The 19903-nt window shown below is 39.2% G+C and overlaps 1 protein-coding gene across 1 annotated transcript in view; it reads right to left on the bottom strand.

The window, feature by feature from the left end:
* The window catches only part of SPARCL1 (SPARC like 1), a 47670-nt gene that overhangs the window by 15901 nt on the left and 11866 nt on the right, over positions 1 to 19903 (bottom strand). Inside the window, exons 2-4 of the mRNA XM_082726800.1 lie at positions 4722 to 4786; positions 1494 to 1667; positions 107 to 1105 (exon numbers count right to left, since the gene is read on the bottom strand). Of these exons, the coding sequence (XP_082582926.1) occupies positions 107 to 1105; positions 1494 to 1667; positions 4722 to 4775 (1227 nt within the window). The 5' untranslated portion in view covers positions 4776 to 4786. The remainder of the gene's footprint in view (positions 1 to 106; positions 1106 to 1493; positions 1668 to 4721; positions 4787 to 19903) is intronic.

Below are 19903 nucleotides of genomic sequence, written 5' to 3'. Positions count from 1 at the left end.
GATAGAGATAGGCATAGAAGACTGTGAGAGCACAGAGAAATGTCATGGCTATGTCTTGATAAAGCTAACTGCTCTATCGGAAAAGCATTATTATAAAGAGTCTCACCTCTTGGTATTCTCCAGGCTCACTGGCATCTACGTTCCCATTCTCATGTGCTCTCTCTCTCTTTTTTTCTTCTTCATATTTGAGGTTATAGGCAATGGATTGAGATCTTTCAGCCTCTATGAAGGTCTCACTTGGGATGAATTCGTAGTCATCACTTGCATCGTGTCTGGGGTCATCATCAGCATCAGCATTAGCTCCGTGATTTGTGGGCATGATGTTACCAGCTTCGGTAGGCTCCACGGGCAGAGCTTCAGAAACAGACTTCTTATCTATCTCCTCCTGGTTGCTGATAACATCAGGTTTTTCTTCTTGGCTCTGCCATTCAGCATCTTGATTGTGCTTGTTAATTTTTGATGCAGTTTCATCTTCCATTTCTGCATTGGAACTATCCTCTTCTTGTTCTTGGTTACCCTGATCAAATTCATCTTTCTGCATCTTGCTTACTTGAGTTGGCTGACTGGACTCTTCCAAAACATCATCAGATTGGGTACTGTCTTCTTCCTCCTTGCTGTTAGACTGCTCCTTGGGAAGTTCTCTCTCCCTTTCTTGGTTATCATTGTGTGTACCAACTTCTCCAGGTTCTTCTTCCCCTTCCTCTTCTCCATTGGGAATATTTGGATCCTGCTCTTGGTTTCCTTGATCGCTTACATCTTGGCTATCTTTGTTGCTCCTATTCAGCTGAGGATGTAAATCGTTTATTGGTTGTTCCTGTTCTTTTTCTGTTTTTGTAATGCTTTCTTGTTGGTTAGGATCTATAGTGGAACTAATATTAGGAGCAAGGGAATCAATGTTCTCTGGTACTTTTTTCTTTTGAGGCTCACCCCCATCTTCTTGTAGGTCCAATGTACCTTCAGATGGTATATACTCCAAATTCTCACTTAAGTCACTTTCACTTTCCTCTTCATCCTGTAATCTGAGCTCTGGGCTGTAACTCTGGTCCTGATCTGCTGACTGGTCATAATTTTCCTCCTTTGACTTTAGTTCTGAAGATTTTTCAGCCTTAAAAGAAAAGAAGTTTACTCTTGAAACAAATGATAATGGAATATCTATATTTTATTTATAATTCATAAGCCAACACTTGATATTATTACTCTTTATCATCACATAATATCAAGTAAACTCATATATGATGTTCTACACATTCTATAGTTAAAAGTTTAACCTGAATTCAAATTTTGTGATATGACATGATTATATAGCACCTTGGCCGAAGGTGTAAAACTTACTCTCACAGTTCTTCTGGTGATTGGAAACAGTTGATGTGATCACTGTCTTTTAAAAATTAAACTGAGATGAGTGAGAATGAGATAATATCCTTGACTATGCTTTGAAATTGAGACCTTTGGAAAATTTTAAAATTGTAACAGTGTAACCATGTTACTTTTACCTTATGGTTTGGATGATCTACAGACCCTGCAATTTCCTTTTCATTTTCTGCATCTTCAACCCTTAACATGGGAATTGCAGTGTTGTTAGGTGTTGTTAGTATTTCAGCCTGTTGGATGGAACTCAAGGAATCAGCAGTTGGTTTGGTATGATCAGACAGGAACCTTGCATTTGTCTGAAAAAATTAGAAATTAGCTCATGTTATTCATGTCTAGATGTTAACATTTGAAATTTCCAGTTACTCTTTTATTGTCATCATTATTAGTAGTAATATGCTTCATACATAATATCACTTAAAAGATACTCTCGGGGCACCTGGGTGGCTCAGTGGGTTAAGCCTCTGCCTTAGGCTCAGGTCATGATCCCAGGGTCCTGGGATAGAGTCCCGAATTGGGCTCTCTGCTCAGCGGGGAGCCTGCTTCCTCCTCTCTATCTCTGCCTGCCTCTCTGCCTACTTGTGATCTCTTTCTATCAAATAAATAAATAAAATATTTAAAAAAAGAGACTCTCTAGAATTTTTAAGAATATAAGCAAATGTCCATATTATAATGTTAAGTGAAAACAGAATCACAAACATATTTAAGAAAATGTTATATATGCAGAGACTAGGTGAAAATGGAGCAAAAATTATTTCAATAATAGTCATCTTTGAGTTTTGGAAGTATTTCCTGTGCTTTTCAAACTTTTAAAAAATATAATATTCATACTTTATAATTTTGAGAACTGTTGTTTAGCAGAAAGTCCAAGTGAAATTAAATTAACCAAAGGATATAACACTACATTTCCTTAAGTTAACTTTTAAGTAACTGCTGCTAATTAGCAGAAAAGATATAAGCTTTTTATTCAATGTTTATTTTCTTAACACTATCAGCCTTATATCCAACAAGAAATCTTACAATAAAAAACAACTTAATGTGGAACTAATTCAAAGGTTGTGTGAAACAGTACACTTCATTCTAGTCAAGAAGAGCTATGGAGTATTATTTCAACTAGAGGGATGGCTCTATTTCTAGCAAGACTAAAGGCGTAGATGAAGAGCGGGCAGTGATACAATGGAGATGTTTAACAATGGATTTAGAAGAGATCTCCCTTCAAGTCTTGACTCTGTTATTAAGAATCTGTCACTTGACAAACTGTAAATCCCTACCCTGTCATCTACCAAGGTGAAATAAGCAGAAATATCAAGATAAGTTTACACATATATAAAAGTCTGGAAATTGTAAAAAACTACCCAAGTGAAAAAAATGACTGTTGTTAGCAGTGGTATGATACAGTGCTAACACTGTGAACTGTCTGATACTGTTAAGCAGGCATTCACCACAAATCTTTATCGGAGAGATACTACGGATGCTCAGATGTCAGGCAGACCTAGGTATAAGTACAGAACTCAGATTCTATTTGCACTGACTTGTCTTTATGATTACATTCTGTTGTACCGATTATATAAGGAAAGACATGGCATACAAGATTCATTTTAGATGCTGTTTGCTCTCTTGCTTCTTATCACCTTCTCAACTAAAAGGAGTAATGATATTTGAAAAAGTTTCCAAAGAAGCCATTTATAAGAGAGAAAGGAGAAAGAATGGTGGCCAGTCTGGCAGATTGCCAGCAGAGACATCATGGAAGGCAATGGAAGGAGGAGATTTTAGCTTATTAGTGGGGAACCGCGCCCCCTCTCTGCACCCTTCTTCCTCTGCTCTGCCTCCGTAAGCTGGAAGAAATGCACAAAAAGCACGGCAGTTTTTCTTCTTTCAGAAATTTTCTGAAATCAAATTCTATTTTATTATTATTCCCACAGCAATAACAACATAACATCTGGAACTTTGTGTGGAATCTCCTAACCACACAGAATCGACTTACTTCTATAGAATTCAGCCAGGTGAGGAAAATGATACAAGATTTTTAATGGGTAAACCGTATGAGAAGATACTTAGCTTTTTAGCATCTGACTGGATCTGCACAAGGAACTGTCCTAAAGAAAAAACATCTAAAATATGTCTGCATGTAGATGTGTTATTCAAACATTTGGTTGAGAGACACTTTTGATGTCTGTTTACATAGTGGCAACAGCTGCAAGGGCAAAACACATTTTTAGGAGAAAACAATGGGTCTGTGGGAGCTTCTTTCTGTGCTGAACATAATTTATCCCACCTTTGTAATTTCAGAGGACAATGTATAATTTCAGCTGGAGTAGCTCCAGCTACTTAAGCACAAGCCCTAGCAGTGTGGTCATACACTCTGTTTTCTAAGAACTGCCTGGTCTGGGCGGCGCGATGTTTGTCTTTGCTGACACATCTGTCAACCAAATGTTAGCCACCAGCTATCCAAAAACCAAGGACAGAAGCCTAGACAGAGTAGAGAATGAGGAAGAGAAGGGATGAGAGAAATCACTTTGTTTCTTTAGAGGAGACTGATTCCTCCCTTTGGTGAAAGAGAAACAAATGGCACAAATTCTTTGGTTTGATTATAGATTAAGTGGATCATTTGGAAGACACCTAAATGATCATCCAAGCCATGGTTCTGCTAACAACAGCAACAACAAAAACTTTCAGGTAATTTTAAGGGGGCTGACATGGTCTCAAATGATTCTGATTTGTGTGTATACAATTTATTGCTGTGTGAATGGTGGGGCTAGTGTATCTGATCATGAAGAAAAAAAAAATGTTTTAGTTCTATTTTCAACAACCTTCACACCACCCCCCACCTCCAAGGATGAATTAGGAGCTGATTTATGATTACGATTCCATTTCCTGCCCCTAACCCATCGGTTCCTGTTTTATTTCAGACTCAGAATTGATCAGCCAGTATATATTTGAACTCAAAGAAAATGCTGCTGAAGGGTATGGGTACGCACTCCCAAGACTTCTCATACTAATTTCTTGGGCTTCTCATGCTAAATGATGAATTTTCATAAGACAATTTATTTCTTCCCGTTCTCGTTGGCATTTATGCCCTGGCATATCCCCTTTCTAAAAACTGATAATCAACATTTTCAGCTTTTGATTTATTTTATCTTATGGAATCTGGTAGTTCTGAAAGAAATATTCTTTTAGAAAGTATTTTATCTCAATTTTTCTAGTTGTTTGTTCCCTGATTGGGAAAAAAATAACATTAAAATTAAAAAGAGAATTTCAAACCACTATATGCACACATTTTCTTTTTAACTGGAGGATGTCTGAATGAAATGTCAGGAAGAAGAGATGTAACAGCAGAAAAAAAGGACATTTACCGGGATTGCAGCTGCAGCTCCCAAAATGTATAGGAAAAAAAGCACAGTCTTCATGTTTTCTAGGCCTGTGAACCAAGAAGATAATTAGCAGTGGTGGGTAAAATTTCCTTGTGAAAGATTAAAAGATAATCTCAGCAAATATTGAGCTTGATATTGATCCTTACATTTAAAGGTGATTATTGTCTTTGTGTACACTAACATATCTGGAAAAATGGATTAATGAGTTTTTACCCAATTGTGTCTCTGGGAGAATGACTCCTTGATTTTCCGGCCCAGCTGTGTTTGGCAGAACTTACCTCTCTTTATGCTTGTGTTTCCTTGAATAGAGGCGCTATGCAGATTTGGGTCTTAAGATTTGTGAGTGTTCACAAAGATAAAAGTGACAAGGTGAAATAGTATAGTATGTCAGGTTGGGATAAAGCAACCCGCCTCTTTGGTGGTGAAGAAACACATACATTCAATGCAGAGTTTTAGGAATGAGACATTGTGCTGCCTAAAGCAGTCATCAGTGTTCATCTCATTCAGAGATCTCTCACTGGCAGTCTGTGTGGGTGGGTGGGGCCTGCAGATGGGTTTGGTTTGGTAGGCACTGCGTAGTTTAAAACAGCATTTTAGGGGTGCCTGGGTGGCTCAGTGGGTTAAGCCGCTGCCTTCGGCTCAGGTCATGATCTCAGGGTCCTGGGATCGAGTCCCGCATCGGGCTCTCTGCTCAGCAGGGAGCCTGCTTCCTTCTCTCTCTCTCTCTCTGCCTGCCTCTCAGTGTACTTGTGATTTCTCTCTGTCAAATAAATAAATAAAACCTTAAAAAAAAAACAAAAAAACAGCATTTTAAAGTCCAAAGTGTTCATGTAAAAACCCAGATCTGAGCAACAACAACAACAAGAAAAAAACCAAAACAAAACCCCCCCCTCCCCCACCCCCCTGCAACCCCCCCCCCCCATCTGCAGTTTCTCCTGAACCACTGGGCCTCTTAGCAACCACTGGTCTTCCTGGCAACAGCCAGCTGGATCTGAGCAGAGGCTCTGCTCCAAAAGAAGAGCTGGCATTTGCCCCTGGTCTGTTTCAGTTGTTATTTGCTTTGAATTGGAGTTTGGTTTGTTCTAAATGAACTTTTTCAGCTGAGAGATGAGACAAGAGAAGCTCAAAGAGGCGAAGTAAATTGGCCTCCTGGGGAATTCTCTTAAAAGGAGTGGGTGATGTACATTTCCCTGTGGAGTATTTCTAAACCTGGCAATCCAAATCCATCTGGGATTAGGAACAGAGTTTCTAGTCTTTAAAAGATATTCTCTGGGTCTCCTAGAAATAGTAGGTGACTCTTTTAAATTATTTTTGCAATCTTTTATACATAAATGTATCCATAGAGCTTTAAATAATATTTTGAGGTTTATTAAGAATGTAAACAGTTTCTTCTGCTGGTTACCTCAATATTTCAAAACAGATGCTTAAATACACATTTAAAATAAATACATATTTAAAAACATATTAATGTTAAAAATTATTCTATTGATTTAATACTATAATAGCTATCGCTTAACACACATACCATATGCATGCACACAATGCACAAACATACTCTTCTCCTTCCCCATTTCTTTTCCTAAACTAATGACATCACAATTCTTACTTAAATCACTATATAACATTTACGAATAATGTGTATATTCCTCACAGCTGAGCCAAGTAGTAATTTCCTGTGTTGAACCACACTTACATTTATTTTTTGAACAATATTTTGTTTTGTCTGGCCCTAGAAATTGACTTCTCTTTTTTTTCTTTTTAAAATTTTATTTATTTATTTGACAGAGAGAGATCACAAGTAGGCAGAGAGGCAGACAGAGTGAGAGGGAGAAACAGGTTCCCGGCCGAGCGAAGAGCCTGATTTGGGGCTCGATCCCAGGACCCTGAGATCATGATCTGAGCGGAACGCAGAGTCTTAACTCACTGAGCCACCCAGGTGCCCTGAAATTACCTCCTCTTTTAATATACTTTTCCATGTATACTTATTCTTCCCCAATTTTCCAACAACATTTAAAAACTCCTTTTAATATGGCAACAATGACAACACTAGAACAACAAGAACAAACCCCTAAGAGAATCCCCAAGGCTTATTTTCCCCTTGGCGTTGTGTCTCCCAGGTGTTGGTTGTCTTGCTCCACATGACTGACGCACCCCAGGCAGCCGGCCTGCTTTCCTCCTGGAGGGCTAGTCACCACCTCCCTGGGAATCCCCTTTCCTTTGCTCTTTTCCTGGGTTTCAGTTCTTGCTTCCAGAGTCCCATATGTTTTTCTTTTTTTGGTGTTTTCCTTCATTTCATGGAGCATATCCTCCAGAAGCTTCCAAAACTAACAATATATACGGGACAGAAGTTTTGAGACTTTGCACATTAAGAAAACACGAGTATTTTATCCTTCACTTGATACAGAATTTTAGATCAGAACATTGCTTTTCTCAGAATTTTAAAACATATTCCATTTTCTTTTAGTTTCCAGTATTGCTAGTGTAAGGACCTATTTAGCCAGAGCGACTCCATCTTGGTTAAAAGCCATTTTGTTGTTTGTGCCGTAAAACTTAAACTGACCCTGCCCCCCTCCCCCGAGAGAAACTTACTTAGAAGCAAGTCTGGGAAACCAGTAAAATATGGTCAGCTAGTTCCTATAACAGAGCCCAGAATACAAGGACGAGTTGGGCCATGTGGAGACATCCAATCAGTAAGAAACACACACACACTTTTTCCTTAACCACCAAAGAATGTAAACCCTGTCGTTTGGGCACCAACCTTGAGCACCAATTCTGACCAGAGTAATAGGTGAGGTCAAACAGCTACTATAGGGTAATTGTAATTCCCCCCCATGTGGGGCTCGATCCCAGGACCCTGAGATCATGACCTAACATGACTACAATCTCATTGGCCACCTATGTGTGGCCAGACTTTTGCTCTATAAAAGGTAATCTGTAAGATGGGGAGGGGTCGCCCTCTTCGGAGGTCAGTCAGTCAATACTTGAGCCTGTAAGCTGGGGGTGGTCCCTCTCTTCAGAGACAGCCCTGGCCGGTCAGTCTGACTTCTAATGCTTAGCATAGAATAGAGCTTTGCCTAACTTTCACCTTGTCTCAGTCTCGTTTCGTTTAATAATGTACCTAACACTAGTAAGAATACCAATGTTGTTTTTTCCCCAGTTTTTTAAAAATGAGATTTTTTTTTCTTTCTTTAGGTAAGCTTTTAAGTTTTGTTCCCCAAGCTTCAATATTTGTTCTTAGTATCCTAAGGTATTACAATCTCTGCTTTAGTTTGGATCCTTTAAAAAACAAAACAAAACAAAAAACTATTTTTTTTAAAGGTTTCATTTATTTATTTGACAGACTGAGATCACAAGTAGGCAGAGACGCAGGCAGGGCTGGGACGGGGCTTGATCCCAGGACCGCAAGATCATGACCTGAGCCAAAGGCAGAGGTTTAACCCACTGAGCCACCCAGGCACCCCCTATTTTTTACTTTTGTAATCTCCACACCTAATGCAGGGCTCAAACTCACCATCTGAGATCAAAAGTTGCATACTAAGTCAGCCAGACACTCCAGTTTGGATCCTTTTTAATTTACTTTAGGCTCTCATTAGGCCTGTTTCATTTGGAAATTCATATATTTCAGTTCTGAGAAATTTTATTTATTTATTTGACAGAGGGAGAGATCACAAGTAGGCAGAGAGGCAGGCAGAGAGAGAGGGGGAAGCAGGCTTCCCGCTGAGCAGAGAGCCCCATGTGGGGCTCGATCCCAGGACCCTGAGATCATGACCTGAGCCGAAAGCAGAGGCTTTAACCCACTGAGCCACCCAAGTGCTCCCTGAGAAATTTTCACATGTTAATTCTTTGATAATTTTTATTACTCTATTTGTGTGTGTGTGTGTGTGTGTATTTTCTTTCTGGAATTCATAATAGTTAAATGTCAGAATTTTGGGGTTGGTTCTCTAATTTACTTACAATTTTTGCTCCTTTTTCCCATCTTGTTTATATTATTCTGGGAAAGTTTCTCAATTTTATCTTTTCTCTTTACTACTAATTTTTTAAATGTTTTTCTCACACACTTTAAATTTATTTCCTGATGTTCCCCTTTTTAGATGTTATCATCTTTTTTCTTTAGTGTGATATATACTCTTGTTTTTGAAGATATTAATTCAATATTTAAAAAATTTTCTCTGAACCCTGTATTTTCTGTTTCCATATTATCCCTGTTTTTCTGGTTTACTTTGGTCTTTGATTTTTATGTCGAAAGCTTTTCTCGAATGTGTAATGTCTTGGTTGTATGGTAATATTTAGTAGCAAGTCACTAAAAAGCCAATTCGACATTTCACAGGCAGGGCTTGTCATTTTGGAGAGCTACCATGGAGGGTCTCAGACAGTAACCTAACACTTTTGATGCGATGCCCTTGATGTCATTGTTAGGTTTTTTTTTTCTTGGGGAGTTCCCCCCACTCCCCCAGGGAAGGTCTTCATACTTCCTACCCCATAGGGTGGGGTAAAAGCCTGGTTGCTCATTGCGGTGGGATGAAGGAGTGAAGGGACTGGAAATCTCTCAGGGCATACACAGACTCTCACTTAGTCCCCAGATTTCTGTGTGGCATCACATCCCACCCTCCATGGTGCCTCTCCTAAAGCCCAGGGCCAGAGAATAACCTTCTCTTTCCTGTTTAGGGTGAAATGGAGAGTCCTCTGTCAATTACCAGCATGAGCAAGAACTGGCATCAGTTTATCTGAGAGGCTTTCAACCAATCCCCCTGATTTCAGCTTCTACCCTTGCCTCAACTTCCAAATGACCTGGTACCTCCAATTTTGAAACTTTTTTGAGTTCTGCAGTGGGAACTGGCTTCTTGGTTTATGGCACCCTTCTCTGAACATCCTTAGATTTAAGCTTTCCCTGTTCTTCCAATTGCTTGCTACATTCCAAAAATTTGCCGATATCTTTTATCATGTCACCCTCTCTTTTTTTCTTTGTCATTGTGAGTTTATATTATTATTTTTCCTTTCCTATCATTATACTGGGATTTTAGCAGAGTGCCAATATATGCATATGTTTCATCTGTACTATCTAATGAATAGATGATTTCTATATCTTCATCTGATTTATATCTGTGTTACTACCACTGCTGCTGCTGCTGCTACTACTATTTCTAGGACAATAGGAATTACTAAGGTCTTTGGTTCTAACTTCATTAGCAAGTAAAATTTTTATTAAAGAAAAAGGCCTACAGGTGGTAGGACAAACTTCCTTAACATGTTAGAAAAAATAAGAACACACTTTTCACCTATCCTATTATTCCAACTAGGGAATAGTGTGTTGGAAGAATGGAGATTAAAGATTGAGTGTGGGGGAAAACATAAATCACTTGTAACCTTATATCACCTCAAATAAATTAATCTGTTCCATTTTTAATGAGAATAACATGTATGTATTCAGCTTGGAGACTTTAATTTAATTCCTCTAAAGGACCACCCCTCTGAAAATGACTGTCCATAACTTCAGGAATTCAGAGTACTACTAGAGGAATGTGTGTTCTGTTTATATCCTTAAATAAACATTATTTAGAACTAGTAATGATGTATAACAAATACTGGAAGTTTATATTATCAAAGTGCTCTGGGTTTACCAAACAGATCTACAAAATGGGAGAGTATCTTCTTCAACCTTTGCAATAACCTCATGATGTGGGAGATGACGAACGGGGCTAGAAAGGCTATGACAGGACATGCTGGAGGCCAGAGAGCTGTTAAGAGAGAAAACTGGAACCCAGCTTTCCCGGCTCCTGTGCTGGTGCTTTCCCAGCTCCTTTGCAAATCAAGATCTCCATTTACCTCTTATACAAAGATGCATGGAAGGAGGAAAAAAAAACCCTAAGCCAGTATGGGAACAAGTTGAGAATTCACTTTAAACTTTTAAATAAAGAGCTCCGATATCGTAAGGTTCAACATTTTGCATACACAGCAAATATATTTTTCTATGTTGAGGAAAAAGTCTAATCATAGAATGTTGGTTGGGTTATTTGATATCAAAAATCCCTTTCAATAATGCTTTTTATTGTCTAAACAAGGCAAAACATAGAAATTCAATTTCCTTTGGATGAAGTACATGTTTAAATGAAAATATGCAGCAACACCCCACACCCCAAATTCTAACACTTCAGGGATATTGAAAAAATACCTTGGAATGAAAAAAGCATGTAACTGTCAGGAGAACTGAATTCTAGTTCCAACACTGTCCTTCACTGGCCAAGAGACTTTGGGTAACTCACTTACCCTTTCCTAGATACAGTTTTCTTAAGTGATGAATAATGAAGCAGGTGACCTTGATGATCCTTCAGCTCTGATATTTAAAACGAGATAATTCTATGACTCTCATGAACCATAAACTGCTGTTATCTCTTTTCCTTAAACTACTAATACCACTGAAAATATATTGTATGATTTTATAGTATCAAAATAGAAACATTTTATATTGTGGTATTTAATGCTTCAAGCACATAAGTGGTATCTATTTCCCATTTTTATTATTGATGGTAATTTAAAATATTTTATGCTCTTAGTGAATGCTAATGTGAAAAGTCATTGAAAAATGCAGTTTCCTTCCCCTATATTCAAAATTTAACATTCATTCATTCATTTAGCCAGTATTTATTAGATTTATGGAACTACAGTCATTTATAATTTAGATCAGCATATTGCTATTCTACTAGCAGTAGGAAATGGTAAAAATACAAAATAGTATAATTTAATGCCGGCTTTATCTTGGCACTATGATCATTTCTGGGTGGGTGATTCTTTGTAGTTATGTAGAATGTTTAGCATTCTTCTGCATGTGGGATGTTTAGCAGCAACTGTGAGACTTCTACCCATTAGATTTCATAGCAAGTCCCTCATCCCCCACCAGTTATGACACCAAAAATGTCTCCAGATATTGCCAGATATCCCCTGGAGGATAAAATTGCCCTTATGGAGAACTACCAGTTTAGTACAAGGAGAATGGTGCTTTGGGGTTAGAAAGATGTGTATTTGAATTTGGTCCCGCAGCTGCCGTCTATGTCATCTTTAGCAAATTACTTAACCCTCTGAGCCTCAGAGTCCCTATCTAGAGTGGGGATAACATGTGTGATGGTTAATTTTAGGTGACAGGTCTAGGAATAAGCACAGAGTTTGGGGCTAAAGATAGTTTTGACTGCTATTAGCATGAGAAGCTATATAGTGAGTAGGGCAGAGAGCAGGAGCTACAACCCTGGTGAATGAAGACCATTTAGTGCCATTAGAGGATCAGAAAAGCCAAAGATACAAAGGATCAGAGAAAAGAGTCACGTAAGAAAGTGTTACATGTTACAGAAAGGTCAGAGTAAACGAGGCCAGTGAATTATCCACTGCCTTTGGAAGTACAGAGGTTATTGGAGAATTGAAGGAGAGTAGATTGGATGAAATGGTGTTGGTGTGGGCCCGTCTGCAGTGACTGGGGAGTAGAGGAAGGAATGAAGACAGTGAGAGTCGACTGCTCACTTAAGGTAGTTGACTATGAGAGGAATGGAAGATGGTAGCTAAACGGGAATGTGTGTTCACTGGAAATTTTTATTTGTATTAAAATGTGGTCATTAAAGTATCTTCTGTGCTGAAGGGAAAGCGTAACTAATGAATGAGAAGATAAAGAGGGAGGAGATGTGATAAACAATGATAACCCTAGTGAACTACAACTTTTGGGCCTTATTCCCTGTGACTTTGGCCTTGGTCTTATGACTTGTTTTGGCTAATGGGACAATATCAGGCATGATGCCAGCAGAAGCTTAGTAGGCACTTACGTACTGGGATTTGTCTTCCTATGAAAGCCATTCACCATGTTGTAAGAAAATTTGGACTAGAGACTAGCTGGGACCTCTGAATCAGGTGTGATTTTGTCACAGTCACTGATTTCTTTATCTACAAAACAGAAAAAAATATAGTACCTCTCCTATTTATCTTCTAGGGTTGTTTTGAGACTCAAATGTGATCATATAGTCATTTGGTGATTTCACCTGTACAAATGAAATGAAGGATATCATTTTTTTTAAACATTCATAAGGCAAAAATGGCTTAATAAGTCCAATCAGTGGCCACATAGAAGTCTGGAAAATGAAAGACGATCTTGGATGGTTCAGCTTCAGTTGAGCTCCCAGCTTGTTGGAGCCACCTGAATGCCTTTAGACAAAAATCACCAGAAGAATTACCCAGGTGAGTCCTGTTCAAATTGCAGAATCTAGTGCAAATAAGGGGATTGGTTTTAAGCCATTTAATTTTGGGGTGGATTGTTATGCATCACTGTTATGCAACTACCCCAAATTTGGGGTAGATTTCAGTTATGCATAGATAACTGAAATAGGCGGAAAACAGAGAAGTTGCCTGAGTCATTGTGAAGGCAACATTGTATGCACAGTGTTTAAAGACAAAGGCTCTGGTTCAGAGCTCTACTACTTAATTTGCACAATCTTGGATAAAATATTTAACTTTTTGATGCTCATTGTTTATCTGTACAATGATGATGAAGATGAAGGAAGATGATAGAATTTGTTAAATATTTGCTGGTCTATTATTGAAGCACAGGTGTTAGGTGTAACTCTGAAGAGAAGAGGAATTCTTTGTTCTTTCAGACAAAAGGAAAGAAAGCTTAACAATAAGGATATGTTGAGGCAAGGCCCCAGGAATTCATTAAGTTGCACTTAGCTATACCTCTTTTTACATTTATATAACATTTCACAGTTATAATAAACTTTCTTGTATATGGTCTCATTTGATCCAATAAGGAAAGGAGGTAGACAACATTTGACTATAAAGAGATGGAAGCCTGAAGAATCTAAATTACTTGGCTAAATGCGCAAGTCTAAGAAGTGAGCAAGGATTAGAATGCAGTACTTTGGACTCAGAATCCAACATTCTCCCATGGTTTCAGAACAAATCAGAGATTCTGGCTTTGTCAAGTCTAGCTGTCTGTCTGGCTCTGTCAAGTACTAAATATTACTCTGAGCAAATTACTTCGTCTCTCCAAACTTCATGTACAGAATGTAAATAACAATTCCTTGCATTGTCAGAGGGAGCCGCTGAGGTGGAGAAGCTCTTTGCGAACTCTGAAGTAACATATACATGTGACTGATTGTTATTCCCATCATTCTGCCTGGTGCATCTCATCAATATTACCGTCGTAGTCATTTATGTCTTGTATTAGTTGTGTTATAAAGAAAATGAATCTTTAATGTTCCTTTCCTTTTTCCCCTCCATCCTACCAGGTCTTCCTCTCCTTGGTGATCTCAAGCTTCCTGGGTGTCTTGGTTTTGGAACATTTCTACTTTCAGTTCACTCTTTAAAAATAAACTCAAATAGACATGTCCTCTCTTCCACACAATTAAATTCTAGTTTTCTACATGCATCTAATCCATACTTAGGAGATAAGGATATTCCTGAATTAATGTCTTTCTGGTGTCAGGTAAGAGGTATTTTCTCATTGTTCTTAGCCCAAAGGAGCTACTACAATGCTGAGAATCTTGGCATAGCTGTGGGAAGACGTACTAAGACATGAAATAAGTACAGGGTTTGTCACATGACCTATGGTGACTAGTCGTGCAGGCTTTTGGAGAGTCAACCCAATATTTCTTATATGGTCCCTGATTATTTACTGTGTCTAGAATGGAACTATTTTTTAGTTCCATTTTTTAGTTCTCGTGTTTATTTTCATCCTGAAATAAAAGACAAAATTTAAAGAGACAGAATATGACTGTGTCATTTAGAATGACCCAAGTGGGAAACCACCTCAAAGTTTCACTTATAAAGCAGATGACTGTGTTATACTTTTAAAGACTAGACTTCGTGGAACAATCTAGTGTTCAGAATGTAGAAGGCCTTGAGTTCTTGTGCTTGTGTTCCATTTTGTCCTTCAGACCAGTCACTGGACATTTTTCCTTACTGAGCTAATTGTATTTGCCACACACTGATCAAAATAATTTCACAGCCTTTGGCTTATTTTAAGAACTGAACAAATGTGCTGATTTGTATAAAGAAGACAGAGCAGAGAACTTTCCTGGGAAATGAGAGATATTTTGAAAACAACTGTCATACTGAAGATGACAGGGAGGTTTAATTAGCTGATGCTTGCAAAGTACTTTGAAAATGAAACCATGATGTCCTTGCTAAGCATGACGAATACCATTTAATCTTGGAACAGTAAAAAGTCATATATTTTGAGACATTCAGATTTGGTGTGTGTGCTCTACGAAATGCAAATTGTTTTTTGTAAAAAGAACAAATACAACTCTCGGTGAAAAATGCAGAAATAAGACAAATTTTTGAATACAAAGTTATTAGTCTAGGGACTTCAATATGGAGAGTTGATGTGAAATTAGATAATGTTATTTTGCCCAAATTTGTGTGTCTAGTTAGAGGCATCGGCATAGCTGAGAGAACACTTGGTACTGAGTTAGAAGATCTGAGTTCCAGAACTGAGCTGCCTTCGCCAGCCAAGAGACTTTTTGTCAAGTCACTGATTTATCTACAAAACAGAAAAAAAATATAGTACCTCTCCTATTTATCTTCTAGGGTTGTTTTGAGACTCAAATGTGATCATATAGTCATTTGGTGATTTCACCTGTACAAATGAAATGAAGGATATCATTTCTTTGAAACATTCATAAAGCAAAAATGGCTTAATAAGTCCAATCAATACTTTGCAGAGACTTTAATTCATCCCTTTTGAGTTCTTTCCTTTGCACCACTCTTTCTTTTTGTGAGCCTAGAGAGGTTAAAGATGAGAGATGATGGAGAACTTTGAGGAGAATCTTTTCCTTCTGTTAGAAACAGAGTGTCTCATTATCAAACTTTCATGAGAACCTCATCTGGAATTTTAAAAGATGACAGCTAGACTGAATTTTATAGGAGTGGCCTTTCGGGGGAAACCTAGGATTTGAAATTTCAAATGCCTGAAATTCTTCTACTGGACAGCCCATGTTGCATCAAAACAAACATCTAGATGAAACATTTGGTATGACAGAAACAGGTCTCCCTTTTAAGAACCAAACATCCACGAATGTCAACTCTATTCTAACTTGCATAGGTAGCTGTCTTGAGACAACTTCTAACATTTCTTATTTCACACACATAAACATTACAGGACGGTAAAGATAGCGGTCAGTTGTCTGCTGTCCCTCCTATTGAGAGGTCTAATTCTCTGCCACTTGAATCGGATTGGCTTTAGTTACTTCACCAAAGGACTGAGGTAGCAGTGATGTTCTAGGACTCTGGAGTTTAGCTCATAAGAAGCTTTGGAATTTTGACTTATTCACCTAAGTATAGCTTTATTGAAAATGTAGGTTTTTATCATTAACTGTTATACATAATAGGTAATATAATGTCCTGTATTTTTTGAGATTTTACTATATGTCAGCTACTATGCTAAGCACTTCACCTGTGAGCCGTCTGTTATTCCTGTCACTTCACCTCCACTTCATAAAGAGTACCCATCCAGTGAGAGCTTCTGGAGTTCTGTGCCACTGTGCCCAGTCGTGAATGACAAACATGCAAGATTTCAAAAGGAATTGTTTCTCAGGGACATTTTCAAAGATTTCTCTCTCTCTCTCTCCAGCTTGGAAGAAATTAGTACATTCTTCCTCTTCTACAACAAATAATTAAAGGATTACTTTAATTATATTTAGAGGATCCCACAGGCTTATCTTAGGCAAGACTGTGCGACAGCTATGTTTCCGCACCTCTTCATCATTCCTCCCGGAGCTCCTCATCTGATCGTACCACTTGTCACTCACTAATCTCACTGGGTCTCATTTCACAACTATACATGATGGACCCATGAAGGCAGTGCTCTGTTCTTGCCCTCAGGCATTTGCCAGCCCTTCTGAAAGTTTCTACCATGGCCTATGTTAAAAATGATTCCAGGGGCGCCTGGGTGGCTCAGTGGGTTAAAGCCTCTGCCTTTGGCTCAGGTCATGATCCCAGAATCCTGGGATCAAGCCCCGCATCGGGCTCTCTGATCAGCGGGGAGCCTGCTTCTCCCTCTCCCTCTGCCTGCCTCTCTGCCTACATGTGATCTCTCTGTCAAATAAATAAAATCTTAAAAAAAAAAAATTCCAATGAGCTAAGAGAGCATGAAGGCCTAAGCAAACATGGTATCTTTATTTATTTATTTTTTTTTTAAAAACAGATTTTATTTTTAGGTTACCCCCACACCCAGTGTGGGGCTCTAACTCACAACACTGAGATCAAGAGTCACATGCTCCATTGCGTGAGCTAGCCAGGCACCCTGCAAACATGGTGTCTTAAAACCAGTTACAGGTTTTCACTGACATATAGACAAGGTCAATTCTTCTGACTTTTGCAAAATTCGGGCTGTGATACCACCGGCTCCTATCATATTACATAGATGATTCTGTTACTGAAGTTGAATCAAGCATAGTAAAAATGCTTTGCTTTGGGAGCTATTTGAGAGTGGTGTACTGTGAAAAATTATTTTGGCCATATTTATTTTTATTTGCTGAATCATATCACGATATCTGGCCTCTTACTTCCTTGTTTCTCTGTGCATGCAGGGTTTTCTCATATTTACATTTATTTTTTCCTCCCCCCCATTTTTCACATATACTTAAGCTTAAGCTTTAAAGTTCCCCACTTGAATGTGCTCCTTACAAGGCCTTGTACCTAATTTTGATTTTCCTATTTTAAAAAAGAAGACCTGGGACGCCTGGGTGGCTCAGTTGGTTGGACGACTGCCTTCGGCTCAGGTCATGATCCCGGTGTCCTGGGATCGAGTCCCGCATCAGGCTCCCAGCTCCATGGGGAGTCTGCTTCACTCTCTGACCTTCTCCTCGCTCATGCTCTCTCTGTCTCTCTCTCAAATAAATAAAATCTTTAAAAAAAAAGAAGACCCAATACATACAGTAAACTTCTGGTTCACAAATTCTGAATCTACTCCTGAGTATGGCACCCCTGAAGGCCTGTGGCAGGACTTAATAATACCTGAATGATTTGCTCCATGTTGTTATTGGCATGACAATTTACCTTCGAAGCCTAGCCCATGATATGATCAGATATATTACTCCTATTCTTTCTTTGCCTTTAGCTCTTTTCTCTACAACCCACCCCCAAACTCCAGCCCCATTTATTTCATTCCCTACTTCCCTGGAATTTCTTTCCCCTGAATGTCAGGTTCTTAGCTTTCTGCTCTATTCTTATTTGACTTTCCCTTATTAGTTAAACTCAACAAGGACAATAGAAAACCTCTTTGGATTCAATGGAAATTGTCTCTCTTTTGTTAACAGAGTAAATTGGTTGTTAAGCTCTGCTAGCTGGGAGAGGAATTTCAAGTGCTTTCAGCTCTGTGAATGCACCAAGAACTATTCACTGGGGTAGTTCTCTTCCAGGATTAAGAAAAACAGCAAATCATACCTAAGAACAGTTCCAAGTAGCCTCATTCTCATGGTGTTGGGATCTGCTGGGGAACAATGGTGGACTTTGATGTGTTTGTGAGAACCAGTAATGAAAGGACTCACTCCAAGCAGAAGTCCCTCCAGGATTCAGCACATGGTTGAAGTCTCTCATGTGCCTTGGTGAGGGCCAACACATTAAACAGGGAGAACAATGGCTTTTCCCAATGGTGCACCGCTACACACTGCCTTCTCTGAAAGAAGCAGATACAACAGCCTTAATGAATCTTATGGCTGAGGTTTGAGAAGTTCTTTGAAAATAGGATGAAAAGCCTGGGCATATTCATGCCTTCCAAAGGGAAGCTCCAGAAGATTCATTCTAGCAAGGAGAGGACACAGCTGGTCTACAGCTGTTAATTCTACCTTTCCCATACCGGGAAAAGATTTTCCCTCGACTGAGTATCTAGAAACCTTCCATCTTCTCCTCCGGATCCACTCTACATTCACTCTCCAAGCCTTCTCCAACCTGAGCTTTCCCAGAGCCTGTGTGAATTACATCTTCAGGTTCTCTTGCCTGATGGTTTCTGTTGGGTTCAGCAGGTGGGGTGCACTGCAGGAGAAATGTGAGGGAAGGAGGAGTGCATTTTCTCAGCTCCCTCTCGTGACTATGTCCCTCTCTTGAAGGTCACAGCTCCCCTCAATGACCCTCTCTATGCAGCATTTTCTGTCTAAGTTTAGAAAATGCTCCCTCCCCTGGTATGTACAAACTTAGTTCTTATTTGCCTGTTCTCAGAACCCCTGTGGCTTCTCTATACCCTGCTCACACTGATGAGGGAACAGAAGGCCCATTGAGGACAAAGCAAAAGCTGACACCCTCCAACCTTCCCCCATCCTCAATCCTGGGTGGGACATCTGGGACATTCTTTAGGAATCTCGCCACCCATCTTAATGTTAATACCTTGCTAGAGGGCAAAATGACCTTGGCAATGGCAAGGCCTCTGGTATCTTGTAGGTCTTCTTTAGCATATGAAAGTTCTGTTGAAATATCCCTTTTCCTTACATCCCCCAGCCCCATGATACAAACCTGCCACCCCTCATAACCCCAGGGCAGCAGCTCTTCCTGCCCACGGGTCCTGTCCCTGAGCTTTAATAAACCACCATTTTGCACCAACAATGTCTCAAGAATTCTTTCTTGGTCATCGGCTCTAGACCTCACCCCACCGAACTTCACGTATATTCTAGAACTTCATCAACCCCTGATAAATAGTCCCTTAATACATTCTCTCAAATCCCCAAATTCAGTTTTTCTGCCTGGATCTATCATGTCCTTGCTGGAACCTTGACCAAACAACACTTGATTCAAAATTTAGGATTCACGGGTTTGAATATTTTCAGATCCTCTGCCCATGAAGCTGCCTCCTGCTTCCCCGTGCTGCCTGCCCTGTTTCAAGTCTGTCTAGTAGTTGCTGTGGGGACCCACTTGGAACCCTTGAGCTGGTATGAAGATTATTTTAAGCTGAGGGCATTTGAGATTCAACAGATGCAGAAAGAAGCCTTCTTGGAACTTCCTTTATCTGAATAAAAGCAGAACCTTCTGAGAAATGAGAAATGCCATAAATTCCCTCTTCAGGGTAGCTTCTACTCCTGGGAGAGAGACCAAGAGTAAACCTACCATAAATTCCTCTCCAGGAGAGTTTTATGGTTCTGAAGAAGAAAAACCACTTACATAATAAAACATTTTCACAAACTCTCTTATCTCCAGTTTGT

Source organism: Mustela nivalis (assembly GCF_964662115.1).
Source record: "Mustela nivalis genome assembly, chromosome: 4".
NCBI classification, from domain to species: domain Eukaryota; kingdom Metazoa; phylum Chordata; class Mammalia; order Carnivora; family Mustelidae; genus Mustela; species Mustela nivalis.
Note: the sequence above shows the minus strand (reverse complement) of the source record. Positions and strands in the feature narration are given on the sequence as shown.